This window comes from Bos indicus x Bos taurus, chromosome 12 (assembly GCF_003369695.1).
Source record: "Bos indicus x Bos taurus breed Angus x Brahman F1 hybrid chromosome 12, Bos_hybrid_MaternalHap_v2.0, whole genome shotgun sequence".
NCBI lineage: Eukaryota > Metazoa > Chordata > Mammalia > Artiodactyla > Bovidae > Bos > Bos indicus x Bos taurus.
In genome coordinates, this window is record NC_040087.1 from 35,768,998 (window position 1) to 35,785,407 (window position 16,410).

Consider the following 16,410-nt stretch of genomic DNA (forward strand, 5'->3'; position numbering starts at 1 on the left):
CCTGGGGCGCCCCTGGGGCTCCAAGGTGACCTGCTGGAGGTGGTGCGGGGGTGGCGGAGAAGGCCCTCTCTGCTTCCTCCGGAGGAGGTGGCAAAGGGTGGAAGTGACCAGTAAAACAACCGCTTTAATTCTTTTTTTTTTTAATTGGAGGCTAATCACTTTACAATATTTTATTGGTTTTGCCATACATCAACATGAATCCGCCACGGGTGTACACGTGTTCCCCATCCTGAACCCCTCTCCCACATCCCTCCCCATACCATCCCTCTGGATCATCCCAGTGCACCAGCCCCAAGCATCCTGTATAATTCTAACAAGCCCTCAGTAATGAATGAAGACCCACAGTCTCTGTGCCTCCAGGCTGCTCTCGGAGAGAGGGCCCTGCAGGCACCTGGCAAAGCGGGGGTGCGTCGGGCAAAGACACCGCCTCCCTCACGCTGAGCGCAACCCGTTCGGCCTCGGAAGCCTCGCTGCGGGCCCACCAGCCCGGGAGGTCCCTGGGGGACCCCAGTCAGGCCCCCAGGTTCTCAGTCGAGAAGCCGCCCTGCCCCAGGGCGGGCTCTGGCCCCCCAGTCCCCGGTGTTGCGGGGAGACCTGAGCCGCTTCACTAGTCCGGGACCAGACTGAGCCAGGCCGCGCGCCCCGCGACCCCAAATGGAGGAAGAAGAGGAGGCCTGCCCCGCACCCCGAGCCCCGCACCCCCGTGCGCCCCACACCCCGTGAGCCCCGCACCTCCATGCGCCCTCGTGAGCCCCGCACCCCCGTGCATCCCCGTGAGCCCCGCGCCCCCAACCCCCGTGTGCCCCGGGGCGGGCGCTCTCTGATCCCCGCGCGCTGGCCTCTCGCCTCCCGCCAGAGAAGCGTCAGGACAGAGGCGGGGTGGGGCGCGGTTAAAAGGCGCTGCAGGTGGGAGCCGGGCCATCCCCAAGAGGAGCGGGCGGAGGGCCCTGCAGACGCCCCATACCGCCGAGCCCGCGGCGCCCGGCCCTTCCTGCCAGTCCGGCTGCGACCGAGGCGGGGGCGCCGCCCTGGGACCCCGCGCCCAGAGCGCGCGCAGTAGGCGAGCGGCGGGAGCGGGGCGCGCCATCCATCTCGGCCGCAGAAATTGCATCCAGAAGCCGGAGCAGGTAGGTCGGCGCCCGCGGTCCCCTGGCCCTCAGCAACCCCCCTCCGCGCCCCTGTCGGCGACCCTGTTCCGGCGTACAGTCGGCCAGATCCTCCTGCGCCCCGCATCCTCCCGCCCGCCGCCGGCTTGCTCGCAGGAACGAGGATGGACTGGTTTGACTTTTCCCCGGGTCCCCCCGGACTTGCACAGCAGGTTTTATAGAAGCCTCACGCCGAGTGTGTTCAAGGGCCCCTTTTCCCCACTTCCTCTGCTGCGGTTTGGTGTGTCTTGGCTTTCACGGGTCACTGGCAAGGTCGGGCTCGCGTTTGGGGCCGCGGGACTAACCAACAAGCCCAGGGAGAACTGGCGGGAGTGGCCCGTGATGTCAGCCGGAGCGCCTGTGGGCCACACGTGACAAGAAAACAGTCACTGGACAACAGTAATTAAGTGTCACTGGTGACACATCTCAGTTAAAAGGCAGAGGCACCAAAGACCTCTTCCCTCTGGTGGGGGAGACGGGCCGGGTATCACCTGGCACAGGTGTGTGGTTGTGACCGGTTTGGCCGCCCTTCCTGGAGAGTGGACAGAGTGTGAGGTGAGTGCGGACGGAGTGTAAGATGAGTGTGAGCTGGACACATCTGTGGACCCCGAGGGGCTGGGGGCCTGCAACCACACAGGCAGGGGCCAGCGACCCTGGCATCGCCTCCCCAGGTGGCATTTCACTGTCAGTTGAGTGCCTGGTTGAATTCATCCAGGCGCCCTTGCTCTCTTTCTCAGGCAGACTTGATGCCACAGAAGCCTTTTCTTGCCCCAGCTCTGGCCAGTGTTCTAGAAGAGACTCCTGCCCCAGCCAGGCTCCTTAGAATTGCAGGACTCACAGAGCCTTGTGTGCTGCTCGTCCGGAGACTCTGGGGTGACATGGGAACCCTGCCAGGCAGGGGAGATGGGTTATGAAGAGAGGAGCCTGCGACATAACTGGGGGGGTCCCACTTGCCGTCACCCCGTTGACCCAACCCGGAAGATGCCAGTCGGTTCAGCTGCTCCACTGTATGAAAACAAAGTCTGATACCGGAAACGGGCACTTCATTCTCCTTTTCTGACTTTTCTGAATTATGAGAGCTTTAAGAAGGAAAAGAACCAGCAGAGGTTCTGACTGAACAATTTCAATAGGGTGTGAGGAGACTCACCACACTCCCCAGCTAGTTCTCAGTGTCCCAGGAGCTGTGAGTGGTTTGTATACTTTTGTTAAAATGTTAGAATGAAATTGTGGGAAAATAATTTCCAGCCCAGGGTTCCAAGTCTGCAAAGGTGACTCCATTGTCATGTTAAGATTTCTGTTTGACACACTTGATCCGTGAGAATGAAACTGGGTCCCTGAGGGCTTTTTCTGTTTTTATTCCCAGGATCATTTAACTCCAGCTGGACCTAAATGTTTGGAAGGCACACAGGTTTGCTTGAATGAACAGAAACGGCTAAATGGGAAAAAAAAAATTTTTTTTTTAACTCTTTGAATTCTTAAATGGATTAAGAAGTACATATAATTCTATGAAGTATCCACTTTTATATTTAGACTCCATAGACTGGATTTTTTTTTTTTCATTTTTACTGAGTTAATTTTGAAGAAGTATATGAGTCCTAAATCCATTTTATTTTTTATTTTTTTGATTTTTTTTTTTTTTTTTAATTTCAGATATACACATGCTCCCCATCCTGAACCCTCCTCCCTCCCAACCTCCCCATACCATCCCCCTGGGCCTTCCCAGCGCACCAGCCCCAAGCATCCAGCATCGTGCACTGAACCTGGACTGGCATCTCGTTTCATACATGATATCCATTTTATTTTTACTGGTCATTACTTTGAATGGACAGTTGATGAATTTTTGAGTACTAAAATTTAAAAATCAGCTATCACATTGTCCCCTTGGATGACTTGAGATTTCTAGAGACAAAAGGAAAAGACTCTTTTTGATTAAGGAGAGAGTTTAAGGTTGTTTTTTTTTTCAGGCTGCTGACCTGGGGCTGAGGGAGTATATTTGATTCCTCAAATTCCATCTTCTTTTTCTTAAAGAAGGGAATGGGCTTGAGGTTCAGCATTGGGCATTCTTATCATTATTGTTTTTTTGTTATTATTATTTTGATAAGCAAAAGAATCCACACTAAAAATTTTATTTTTATTTTATTGTGTATTTGAAGTACGCAGCATCAGGAAACTGGCAGGGGCTAGACAACCCCCATAACAGTTCTGGGGATGAAGGAAAACTGGCACACCAGGGTCGTGCAGTGGACACCCAGGGAGGAGCCGAAGGGCTGTGCACAGCTACTCTTTCTCCCTCTTGGGTCACATACTCATTGCCCTCGAAAGGTGCACTGGGTTCCTGTTCCTGGGGGATGCTGAGTGCCACTGGAGGCGGGGTGATGGGTGATCGGTAATTGATGGTGCAGGAAAACAATGGCCTGGAAGAGGGACCCTCACCTGGAGTCCTCTCTGGCCGAAGAGCCGTGAGTCCTTGACCGGAGCCCAGGGTGCTGGTTTTGCATTGGCCTGATTGCCTCTTATCAGCACAGGCTTTTCCATCATCCAGAGCTGATGCAGACGCAGTGAGGAGTGTCCTGTCCTCAGGTCCATCAGAGACTCGGGGATGAGTCATTGGAGGGAGTCCTGCCCTAGGAAATCTTCGCCTGGAGGCGGGTGCTGAAGGATGCGGTCGTTCCTGGGCCTTTAGTTTAGCTTCTGTTACCAGTGACACTGGAACAGCTTTGTCAGCCAAACTAGTTGTGAATAAATAAGTTTTAAAACAAAAAACTATTGCTGAGGCGGAATGTTAATGGACCTAAACTATTTGAATTGTAAGAGGGAAGCACAGTCTCTCTTCCTAGCACTGTCTCTTCATAAGTCAGGTCCCTGGTTCCCTATTTTCAGAGCAAAGCACTTGGGCTGCAGCCATGTGTCCAGTGAATACAGACACCACACAGCCCAGTGGTCTTTGCCTCCAGGAGGTTGAGCGTCACCATCTTCCTACAGCTGGAGACTGGGGCCAAGCAAACCTACTCTTTCCTTAAAGGAGAGTCAGGAAGGCGCCAGTTGAAAGAAACCAATCTGGGCCACAAGGAAAGAGTTAATATTGTACTTTTTATTGAAAAAGCTCCTCCCGTTGGCTGCAGCCTGCTTGAAGCCTGAAAGGAAAGAGGCACTTTGTTTAATACTAATTGTGGTGGTTCCGAGGCAGGCAGTTATTATGGAAAGTAATTTCCCCTGCAGGTCTCCTGCAACCAAAATGTTTCCAACAGGCTCAGCCCTGGCTCTCCTTCAGGGGATGGGGGGCTGCCCTCGGTCCTGGCGTGGAAGAGGCCTGGGGGCAGCAGCTACTGCCCAGCTGCTGGGTCCACACCCCCAGCTAGTCCCCTAGTGCTCCTAGTACAGAAGCCTCCAGGATGACAGACACCAGGAAGGGTGCGGACAGCCTAGGAAGATACTCTTTCTTTATTTAAAGGCAAATTGCTGATTTTAGTCAAAGTCCCCAGAGAAGTTGAAAGAAATAAAGCTGCCGCCAGGATAATTGTCCCTGTTTTTTAAGGAGATGCTCCAGGGGCAGGAGTGAAGGAATCTGCTCTAGAAAGTGGGGTCCTTACTTGGGGGGTGACCTCCTGACCTCTCCCTTGACGTCAGCCTCTCTGAATCCCTCCTAACCAGTGTGGCCTCTGGCTCTTGGGTTGGGGGGTGGGTGGGGGCTGTGCCTTTCTCAGGCAGCTGTGAAGAGAGAACTCAGGGAGGAAAGAGCCTTCTTACCAGTGGGAGAGTTTAAATTCTCTACACTTCGAAGAGTTTGAGAAACTGTGACCTTTATTTGATCAATCAAAAGCTTGCTGGTTGGGCATTGAGTCCACCCCACTTTTGTGGGAGAGGTCTTCTGGTTAACCGGAGAACATCTCCACCTTGTGAACAGACAGAAGGGACTTTCCGGGTGAGCGGCCACCGTGAAGTATGTCCAGACATCAGACGACCACGTTTCTTCCTCCCACTGGGCGTATCCCAGTGCTTCCAGAGGGCGAGGATGATGGCTGGGAGGATTTATTCTGACAACTTTCACCAGGAGCTGAGTCAATCCTACAGTCCACATCGTCTCCAACAAGGCTTTTAGATCAAAGACTCATTACCGTGGACTTGGAAATTCATCAGCCCATGGGGTCAGTGGTCTGAGCCTGGGACCAGTGTTCCCCACCAAGGTCCCCATGTCCCCACCCTCTGGGCACTCATACCGACTCCAATCAAAACTTTAAGGACCAGAAACTGCAACTTTAAAGAGTAGAAACTGCAACTTTAAAGAGTGTGCTTTTAAAGAGGTGTGCTTGTTTTTCCTCAGCTCTTTTTTTCAAAAAAGCAAAAACCTGGCTTTCTGACTGCAGATCTGCCTTTGGGTCCTGTCCTGGATCCACATAGGAGTCAAGCCTCTGGCTGCGAGCACCCACGGGGCTCCTTCCAGCTCTGCCCCACCTCCAGGTCGATGCCCCTCTGCGTACAGGTCTTTCCGGGAACATGAGTGAAGAGCTGCCTGGGGAAACTGGGCTCCACTGTCCTCACCAGCCTGAGCTCTCGAACCTTCCCAACACCTTGTCATGCGGGTGTCCCTCATGAGGGACACGAGAACACTGGCTGCAGCAGTTGGCACACCCTGGACACACAGCCAGCTTCTCACAGTGTGAGAGCCCCCTTGGCCGGGACCCTGCTGGGCCCGGGGATTAAAGGGTGATGGCTGATGTCTGCATCCAGCAGATGCTCAATGAGTGCTGACCAGCGCTTAGGGTCTGTCGTTTGGTTGGCCCTGGTGACGGAAGGGAGGGAGGGAGGGCTTTCCCTGTACTTGGCTCTGACTGTTCTGGACAAAGAAAAAGACAGAAGAGGATGCTTCCAGCACTCTGTGCTCCATCCCCCTGCCCAGTGAGCGCCCATCTCACCCCCACCAGACAGTAGAGGAGGGTCCCATGCAGGGTGACGTGGATGGAGGCACGGCCTCCTGAGACCTTGAGTCTTCCCAAGAACATGTGCTCTAAAAGTCAAACCAAGGGCAAAAGACGAATTTCTCAGACTGCCAACCAAAATGGGGGCATCCTTTCACAGTATAGGATGTGAGAGAGCTGGCTTCTGAACACACCTGGGTATACCTGGGCTCAACTGGATACACTTGGACTCACCTGGGCTCACCTGAGTGCAACTGGGCACCACCTCCACCTCCCCAGTTGCCTCCTAGTATTAGCCAGTATGATGCCAAGGAAGCAGGTGGTGGACAGAGTGGGGGACCCTAAAGAGACTGTGGGGAGTCAGCCTGAAAGAGAGGAGCCTGACCCACATTCAAGTGCAAGAAAGTCTCCTGGGGTGGTGGACAAAAGGTTTTTGGGGGCATCTCCCTGTAAATGGGCATGAGAACCTGGTGAGCATGTTTTTTCTGAGGAGATGGTCTTTCCCTTTTAGAAGATTCTCAAAGGGTCCATTCTCCTCTGTTCTGAGTAGATGCTGACCAGCTCTCAGGTCTGCTTTTGGCGGTGCGGAGGCATCCACCATGTGAACTGTGCAGGTTCACAGTGGAGGCTCTACCTCAGGATACTGGATCAGGGTGTTGTCGGGGGGAACCCCACTGCAGGAGGGGCTGGCCCTCCACTTGTAGCTCTCGGTGTGAACTTGGAGCCCATCAGCATGGACCGGCACTTCCAGTGACGGGAGAGCAAAGTCAGCCTGTTTGTAGAAGCCTGTGGTTCTCTTCTGGAAGAGGGTCTTGGAGTAGCTATGGTACTAGGCTTCCTGAGAGCACGTGATTATGACAAATAATGTTGTTCGAGTCCCTTCTTAGTTTGCTGGGTAAAATGAATGATTTTTTTCCCCTCGGATAAGCCATTTAATGCATAAAATCTACTGAGAAACCTGTGATCCCTTGACCAGAGTGAAACGAGAATTAAAAGGGAGCTTATAAACGAATGTGTTTGCCTGTGTTCCTGGGTCAGTGTCAGGCAGCAACCTAACTTATAATTCGACTTCAGCTGAATCAAGATGAAGTCAGAAGGAGAAAAACAAAAATATCCTGTGTTAATGCATGTATGTGGAATCTAGAAAAATGGTACAGATGAACCTATTTCCAGGGCGGCAATAGAGACACAGACGTAGAGAACGGATTTGTGGACACAGAGTAGGAAGAGAGGGAGGGACGAACTTGGAGATTAGAATTGACGTCTATATACTGCTGCTGCTGCTGCTAGGTCGCTTGAGTCGTGTCCGACTCTGTGAGACGGCAGCCCACCAGGCTTCCCTGTCCCTGGGATTCTCCAGGCAAGAACACTGGAGTGGGTTGCCATTTCCTTCTCCAATGCATGAAAGTGAAAAGTGAAAGTGAAGTTGCTCAGTTGTGTCCGACTCTATCGACCCCATGGACTGCAGCCTACCAGGCTCCTCTGTCCATGGGATTTTCCAGGCAAAAGTACTGGAGTGGGGTGCCATCGCCTTCTCCAGATGTCTATACACTACCATGTGTAAAATAGATATTAATAGCTAGCAGGCAGCTATTGTATAACACGGAGCACTCAGCTCTGCTCTGTGATGACTAGACAGGTAGAATGGAGGGTGGGAGAGAAGGGATTTATGTATACATATAGCTGATTCACTTTGTTGTACAGCAGAAACTAACACAGCATTGTAAAGCAATTATATTCCTTTTTTTTTAAAAAAGATGATCCTAAACCCTTATGAGAACTTGAGAGTGTTCTCAGGGTGGGTATTCCCCGCCACCAGAGACCTGCCTACTCGCAGGCAAGAGGGTGATGTCAAGAGAAAGGCTCCCGTCTGTGACATTAGAGCTGTTTTACACGGAGGGACCACCCCACTCACAACGCTTTGTTCTCACCTGAGCAGGGTGAAGCGGCAGCATGGACTGGGGCACTCTGCACACGTTCGTCGGGGGCGTGAACAAGCACTCCACCAGCATCGGGAAGGTGTGGGTCACCGTCCTCTTTGTCTTCCGCGTCATGATCCTGGTGGTGGCCGCCCAGGAGGTCTGGGGGGACGAGCAGGAGGACTTCGTGTGCAACACCCTGCAGCCCGGGTGCAGGAACGTGTGCTACGACCACTTCTTCCCCGTCTCGCACATCCGGCTCTGGGCGCTGCAGCTCATCTTCGTGTCCACGCCTGCCCTGCTGGTGGCCATGCACGTGGCCTACTACAGGCACGAGGCTGCCCGGCGATTCAGGCGGGGCGAGACGAGGAGTGAGTTCAAGGACCTGGAGGACATCAAGCGGCAGAAGGTCCGGATCGAGGGCTCGCTGTGGTGGACCTACACCAGCAGCATCTTCTTCCGCATCGTCTTCGAGGCTGCTTTCATGTATGTCTTCTACTTCCTGTACAATGGGTACCACCTGCCCTGGGTGCTGAAGTGCGGCATTCAACCCTGCCCCAACCTGGTGGATTGCTTCATCTCCCGGCCCACCGAGAAGACGGTCTTCACCATCTTCATGATCTCCGCATCCGTCATCTGCATGCTGCTCAACGTGGCCGAGCTGTGCTACCTGCTGCTCAAAGTGTGTTTCAGGAGGTCCAAGCGAGCGCAGACGCAGAAAGCACCCCCCAACCACGCCCTCAAGGAGAGTAAACAGAACGAGATGAACGAGCTGATTTCCGAGGGCGGGCAGAACGCCATCACCGGGTTTCCCAGTTAAACAGTGGAAGGCACCGCATAACTGGCTTTCCTAATTCATAGACACCTGAGTTAACTTCCTGTAGAATAACCGGGACGGGACCATGTGGTCCGTTCTTGACAACCAGGCCATGGTGTGACTTTACATGTGGGTTTCAATGGACAGTCTGACATGGGGGTATTTCCTGAAAACTTAAGGACATAACTGATGTCGATAAAGGACATTCATCTAGAAATCGATACTTTTATTAGGAGAAGATATTTTTATAGGATTGAATGTTTTAGTTCTGAATTTATATAAAGTATTTTTATAATGACTGGTCTTCTTTACCTGGAAAAACACAGTTAGTTTTCGAATCATCCCATAAGTGTCTAATATTTGAACTTACTCTGTCCTGTTGTAGATATCTGCATTGTCGTGAGCTGTCGTGGCTGTTAGGGTGGAAAGTGTTTGCTGTACAATGTATTTTCACTGCTTTCTGGGCATGGCCAGAGCTATATGGAAGGGGGAAGCTTTTCAAATGGGTGATTTGCAATCCTTATGAACAGCTGATGCAAGAATACACTCTCAATAAAGATGAGTCCGTTGCTGAAGCCATCTGGCTCAGGGTTTCTGTTCCATCTGGGGTGTCACATCCCTGGCGACCTGATCAGTGGGTTGGAGCAGTTGCCGGGGAGGCTGCGGGCTTGAGGCCGGAGTGGCTGGAGTCCATGGACTCCTGCTCTCTCTTCACGTCCCTTGAGGAGGGGAGGGTTAGGGTCAGTTGCTCCAGGACAAGGAAAGTGTCCTCAGGGTCAGCCCAGCCTTGACGGAGGCGGATGGGGAGGTTACACCCTTCTGTTGGGGGAGGGGCCCCTTCGGTCCATGGTGACCAGCAAGCACCCAGCTCTATGCCCACAGGTGGTATTGGGGTTCATGGGTGGACACAGATGCTCTTAGTGAGGGCATTGGGGCACCACCCAGGACCGGTCACTCCGCAGATGTCGCACACTAGGGCCACCCCTGTGAAAGCATGCAGTTGGCACACGGGCTAAGTGTAGAGACACCTAGAAAGCAAGGGATGGTCTCCAGGGTTCCAGACCCTGGAGTAGACCCCAGAAAAACAAAACGGTAAGTCTCATTTCCTTCAGAGTCTGAATTTCAGACATACTCTCTCATCCATAAATATTTAAGTAGTGATCCACAAAAATCAAGATCTAACCTATAAAAACAAAGCCACAAGGACTTCCCTGGCAGTCCAGTGGTCAGCACTCTGAGCTTCCGCTGCAGGGGACTTGGGTTAGATCCTGGATTGGGGAGCTAAGATCCCACAGGCCACATGGCACAGCCAATAAAAGCAAAACTACAATCTCCACGTGCAAAATCCAGCCGGCATCCGTAATCCCGGTGACGGTTTTTCTGGATAAACGGCTGTTTGCACAGGTCTCCGGAAAAGCCCACAGACAGGAAGGGGGAGCATTGGGAGGTGGGTGAGACGGCCCTGGTGGCACCCCCTCCGCGTGGGAGAGGTATTTCCTCTCGGGGCTCTCAGCCGGCCCCTGCCTCTTCCATTTTCCATCTCTTCTCTGCTCCTTCACCATCCTCAATGCTCCTGCTCCCAGAGCCGTCTCTGGCCACCCATCAGGGTCTGAGGCGGTGGTTACACTGCCTACCTCCCCCCGCCCCCCACCTCCCAGCGCCTCCCCCCAGCCCGGAGGGCCTGTGACGCTCTGACACCAGCGCAGTGGCTTCTCCTTGAGGCACTGCCCCAACCCTGCACTGGCTCCTCCCCTCCTCTGAGGGAGACCTTTCCTTCCCTTCCTGCACCCTTCCTTATGAGATGTTATCCCCACTTGACAGATGAGGCCACTGCGGTCAGAGAGGTCAAATAACTTGTCCAAGCTCACCCAGCTAATAAGCAGCAGAGCCAAGGTTCAAAGCAGGCTGACGGTGTCTGGGGTCGGTGCCCTCACTGCGGGCTCCCAAAGCTCCTTGCTTGGGGACCATGACACCACGAGGCCATCCCCTCCCACCTGGCTCCAGCAACCACCTGGATGACTCTAAAGCAAATCCCAGACAGATGATTTCATCTGGAGATATTTTTGTATGGATCTTTAAGGAGCATAGACTAAACTTTTAAAACAAAAACACAATGCCACCTTCACACTAAAAAGCCAGTCTATGTTCATAATTCCCAAATTGTCCTATTGATGCTCTTTTCTTTTTTAAATTAAACTTATTATTTTGAGGTAATTATAGACTCACATGTAGACATAGGGCTTCCCTGGTGGCTCAGTGGTAAAGAATCTGCCTACAATGCAGGAGACCCCAGTTCAATCCCTGGGTCAGGAAAATCCCCTGGAGAAGGGAAAGGCAACCCACACCAGTATTCTTACCTGGAAAATCCCATGGACAGAGGAGCCTGGTGGGCTACATCCATGGGGTCTCAAAGAGTCAGACACAACTGGTGTGCTCCTTTCCTGAGTGTTCAGTCATGTCTGACTCTTTGCAATCCTGTGGACTGTAGCCTGCCAGGCTCCTCTGTCCAGGGGATTTCCCAGGCAAGAATGCTGGAGTGGGTTGCCATTTCCTCCTCCAGGGGATCTTCCCCACCCAGGAATGGAGCCTGCATCTCCTGTACTGCAGGCGGATTCTTTACCACTGAACCAGTGGGGAAGCCCGTGGCCCTTTTATACCCACACCCAGTAACCCCCTCTTCCGATCCCACCCACTCCTAGAAACCACTAATCTGCTCACCATTTCTCTGATTTCATCATTCCAAAAGTTGCATGGAAGGAATCATGCAGTGTGCAAGGACTGGGACTGGACTTTTTTTCCTCAGTGTTATTCTCTGGAGGTTTACACGGGCCTGACACCAAGAGCTTGTCCCCATGGCTGGACTGCATGGTGGTTGCACATTTCAGTTTTTAAAAATCACCAAGATGTTTTCCAGAGTAACTGCATCATTACACATCCCCACCAGCAACATCTGAGTCACCAGGTCTTTCTTGAGCTTCTTTAGCATTTGGTGTGGTCACTACGTTCCATTTATATTTCATTTAGCCTTTTTTTTAGTAACCATTTTTCTAATTGAAGTATAGTTAACAGTTAATTTACAGTGATGTGTTAGTTAGCTTCAGGTGAACAGCAAAGTGATTCAGTTTATATATATAAACTGAATATATGTATATTCTTTATCAGATTGCTTCACATTATAGGTTATTACAAGACACTGAATATAGCTTCCATGTCATTTTGTCATTGTGATAGGCATGTTTCATGTGCATTTCCTAAATGGCTATTGAACTTGACCACATTTTGGTGTTTATTTGCCATCTCTCTGTCCTCTTCATGTCTTTCACTCATTCTCTAACTGGGTTGTTTTTCTACTGTTGAAGTTTTGAGAGATTTGGACTGTGAAGAAGGCTGAGCACCGAAGAATTGATGCTTTTGAACTGTGGTGTTGGAGAAGACTCTTGAGAGTCCCTTGGCTGCAAGGAGATCCAACCAGTCCATTCTGAAGATCAGCCCTGGGATTTCTTTGGAAGGAATGATGCTAAAGCTGAAACTCCAGTACTTTGGCCACCTCATGCAAAGAGCTGACTCATTGGAAAAGACTCTGATGCTGAGAGGGATTGGGGACAGGAGGAGAAGGGGACGACAGAGGATGAGATGACTGGATGGCATCACTGACTCGATGGACATGAGTCTGGGTGAACTCCGGGAGTTGGTGATGGACAGGGAGGCCTGGCATGCCGCGATTCATGGGGTCACAAAGAGTCAGACACGACTGAGCGACTGAACTGAACTGATATACTGTAAATATGAGTCCTTGGACAGAGATAGTGGTTTGTAAATATTTTTCACTCTGTGACTTTTCTTTTTGTCTTTTTAATAGGGTCTTCTGAAAAGCAACAGATTTTCGTTTTAATGAAGTTGAAAGTTCTTTTCACTTTATGGGTTGTGGCTTTGGTGTCAAGTCTAAGAACTCTTTGCCTAGTCCTAGAGTCCAAAGTTTTTTCCTATGATTTTGCTAAAAGCCGTCTAGTTTTATGCTCTACATTGAAGTCTGTGGTCATTTTTTTGTTAATTTTTATAAAAGGTCTGAGACTTTTTAACAAATGAGGTTCATTTGTAGCCTGCCGGCATCCAGCTGCCCAGCATTACGTGATGAAAGGTGCTCTTCCCCTATTGAGTGGCTTTTGCATTTTGTTAAAAATCAACAGGGCACTTTTTGTGTGGGGCTACTTCTCGGTTCTCTGTTCCTCTGACCCCTGTTCTCTCACCAGCACCACGGACCAGATTCTTGTGCTACATAAATAAGTCATGAATGCCAGAGCGATTCCTCCCTCTCTATTCTCCTTTTTCAAACTTTCTCAGCTATTCTATTTCCTTTGTCTTTCCATATAAACTTTATAATAATTTTGTCTGTATTTACAAAAAAATTTGCTGCATTTTTTATTGCTGTGTTTTTTTATTAAAAAACATTAAACTTGTATATCAATTTGGAGAGAATTGACATCTTTATTTTGTCAAATCTTATCCGTAAACACAGCATGTTTGTTTATTTACATCATCTTTGATTTCTTTCATCAGCATCTCATAGTTTTCAGCATAGGAGTCACAAACATTTTATTTTATGTAAAAAGTAAAAAGATTTACTTTTAAGTATTTCATTTTCTTTGAGTGATCGTGAATAGCATTATAATCTCAGTGTTCACATGTTCATTGCCGGTATATAGAAATAAATGTACTTCTTGGTTTATTTGCTGTATCCTGTGATCTTGCTGAATTCATGTATCAGTTCTGGAGTTTTACAGTTTCCCCAGGATTTATGTATAGACAGTCATATCATCTGCAAATAGGGGTAGTTTGTGTTTTTGTTTTTATTTTGGCTGCGCTGAGTCTTTGCTGCTGGGCGTGGGCCTTCTCTAGTTGCGGAGAGTAGGGGTTACTCTTCATTGTGGTGGGCGGGCTTCTTGCTGCAGAGGCTTCTCTTGTTGCAGAGCACAAGCTCTGGGTGCCGGGGCTTCCGTAGTTCTGGTGAATAGGCTTTGTTGCCCCATAGCACATAGTCACGAAGAGTTGGACACAACTGAGTGACTTCACTTTCACTTTTCACTTTCATGCATTGGAGAAGGAAATGGCAACCCACTCCAGTGTTCTTGCCTGGAGAATCCCAGGGACGGGGAAGCCTGGTGGGCTGCCGTCTATGGGGTCGCACAGAGTCGGACACGACTGAAGCGACGCAGCAGCAGCAGCAGCAGCAGCAGCACGTAGGATCTTCCTGGACCAGGGATGGAACGCACGTCCCTTGCGTTGGCAGGTGGATTCTCATCCACCAGGGAAGTCCTCGAGATAGTTTTATCTCTTCCATTATGGTTTGTGTATCTTATATTAATTTTTCTTGCCATGTAGCCCTGGCTAGAACCTCAGGCACTGTGTTGAATAGGAATGGTAAAAGCAGAAATTCTTGCTCCTGATCTCAAGGGGGAAGGTTCATTCTTTCACCACTAAGTATGATGTTAACTGTAGGGTTTTTGTTGATGCTTGCTATCAAGTTGAGAGAGTTCTCCTCTGTTCCTATTTTTCTGAGAGTTTGTATCATGAATAGGTGTGGAATTTTGTGGAAAAAACTTTTGCACTGCATGATATGATTGTGTGACTTTTTCTTTAGCCCATTAACATGATGGATTACCTTATCTTCATACAGAAACAACCTTGCATCCTTGAAATGAACCTCTTTGGTCACGGTGTGTGATCCTCTTTATATATTCAATGAAAAATTCATTTGCTAATATTTTATTAAGCCTTTTTACATCAACATTTGTGGGGGATACTTGTCTGTAGCTTCCCCCTCCCTTTTTTTTCTGTCATTGTCTGGTTTGGTGTCCAGGTAACACCAGCAATACAAAACGAACTGGGAATGTTCTCGCCTCTTCTGTCTTCGCAAAGAGGTCATGCAGAACAGGTGTGATCCTTCTTTAAACGTTTGGTGGAATTTCCCAGTAAAACTATCTGGGTCTGGACATTTCTTGAGAGTTTTAAGAAACTCTCAAGAAATGTAATTAAGATTACACATTCAAAATCCTTAATAGTTAAAAGGATCTTCATATAATCTATTTCATATTTGGTGAGTGTTTTTTGAGAGAATGACCCAGTTCATCTAACTTGCAAGTCTATAAGTATAGAATTGTTTACAGTACTCCTTGTTATCCTTTTCATGTCCTTATGGTCTATACTGATGTGCCCTCTTGATGCCTGTTACTGGTAATTTGTCTTCTCTCTCTTTCCCCCTTTGTCAGTCTTGCTAGTTCATCAATTCTATTGATATTTCTGGCTCTTTGTTTATTCAATTTGCTCTATTCTTTTTCTGTTTAATTGATTTCTGCTCTTTCCTTTATTATTTTCTTTCATTTTCCTTGGGCTTATTTTTCACTTTTCCATTTATTGAAATGGGAGCATAGATGGTTGAGTCTTTCCTTCTTCACTCCTGTTTGCATTAATCTCCTCTCAACACACTTGTACTGTATCCCCAAAATTTTGATACAATCAATTTTTAATTTTCATTCAATACACTGTATCAACCCATGGTTTATTTAGAAGAGTGTTTTAGTTTCCAAGTGTTCAGAGATTTTTCTGTTTTCTTTCTTTCCATTTTTTATTGATTAATAATTGTTGATTTACACTTTGATTCCACTGTGATCAGAGAACACACTACCGTTTCAATTATTTTAAATGTTCTGAGATTTTTCAGTGGCCCTGTATTAAGCCCACCTTTTCCTTCTGATGTTTTGGTGCCTGTGGCCTCCCTAACTCTGGGGAGATGGCCCCTCCCAGGGCTGGGGAATTCCTAGAGACAGCAGACAACTCTTCTGTGATGTGCACTTTTCATGAGCCACTGACCAACCCCAAACCCTCTCCCACTCCTGCAACCTCCTCCCTCAGGCTGTCACTTGCCCGGCCAGTGCCCCCCTGCCCTCACACCCACCCCCCCTGCCCTCATCACCCCAGGCCAGGCCCCAGCTGAGCCACCAGAACACTTCACATTGACCCACCCTCAGCCAGGCTGTCACCTGCCCTCCCCAGGACCACAGGCCAGGGCCTGCCTGGACTTCTATCCAGCATTTACAGCTATTGCTTTTTTTTTGGAGTAAAGTACATTTATTTTTTATCTGATTTCCAGGATTTAAGTTTTACTTGGCTAGAAGAATTGGAAAAGTACATCAAGCACCTTCCTGGAAGTGAAAATTCCCTTTTGAAACAGCAGCCAACCCGAGGTCACTGAAGCCCGGGCAGCAACTTGTTCCTGCGCCTCTTTATGCTGCTCATTACCCTCCCCTTCTGTTTTCCTGCGAGTTTTTTTTCCTCAGAATCTGGGTCATTTGTCTCCCAGAGTTTCTCACAGGCTGGACTTTGTGGCTTGCATATTCATGGTGGTGTACATGGTCTTCCATCCTCGTGTTTTCTACAATATAAACCAAGAGTCGATGTGACACTGGGATTATTCCAGAGTCTCTCTTACTGGTGTCTCGGTGCTCCCGTATGGAGCATTCCTGAGGGCCATTTATGCCACCCCACCCCTCCATCAGCCCCCCAGCCCCCACCCCCCTCCACTCCTCATCCTTCCCTCAGCCCCCTCCACCCCCACC

At 49.6% G+C, this 16,410-nt stretch overlaps 1 protein-coding gene across 3 annotated transcripts; it reads left to right on the plus strand.

The window, feature by feature from the left end:
- Nucleotides 1-800: 800 nt before the first annotated feature.
- Nucleotides 801-9,372, plus strand: GJB6 (gap junction protein beta 6). Of its 3 annotated transcripts, XM_027557622.1 has the most exons (3): nucleotides 1,528-1,700; nucleotides 2,509-2,553; nucleotides 8,001-9,372. In XM_027557622.1, the coding sequence occupies exon 3, from the start codon at nucleotides 8,015-8,017 to the stop codon at nucleotides 8,798-8,800; it is 786 nt and encodes a 261-aa protein (XP_027413423.1). In that variant the 5' UTR covers nucleotides 1,528-1,700; nucleotides 2,509-2,553; nucleotides 8,001-8,014; the 3' UTR covers nucleotides 8,801-9,372. The 3 variants fall into 3 exon arrangements, with proteins under 3 accessions (XP_027413421.1, XP_027413423.1, XP_027413422.1); XM_027557620.1 differs by lacking the exons at nucleotides 1,528-1,700; nucleotides 2,509-2,553 and adding an exon at nucleotides 801-1,127; XM_027557621.1 differs by lacking the exon at nucleotides 2,509-2,553 and having other exon boundaries at nucleotides 1,529-1,700.
- Nucleotides 9,373-16,410: the final 7,038 nt, after the last annotated feature.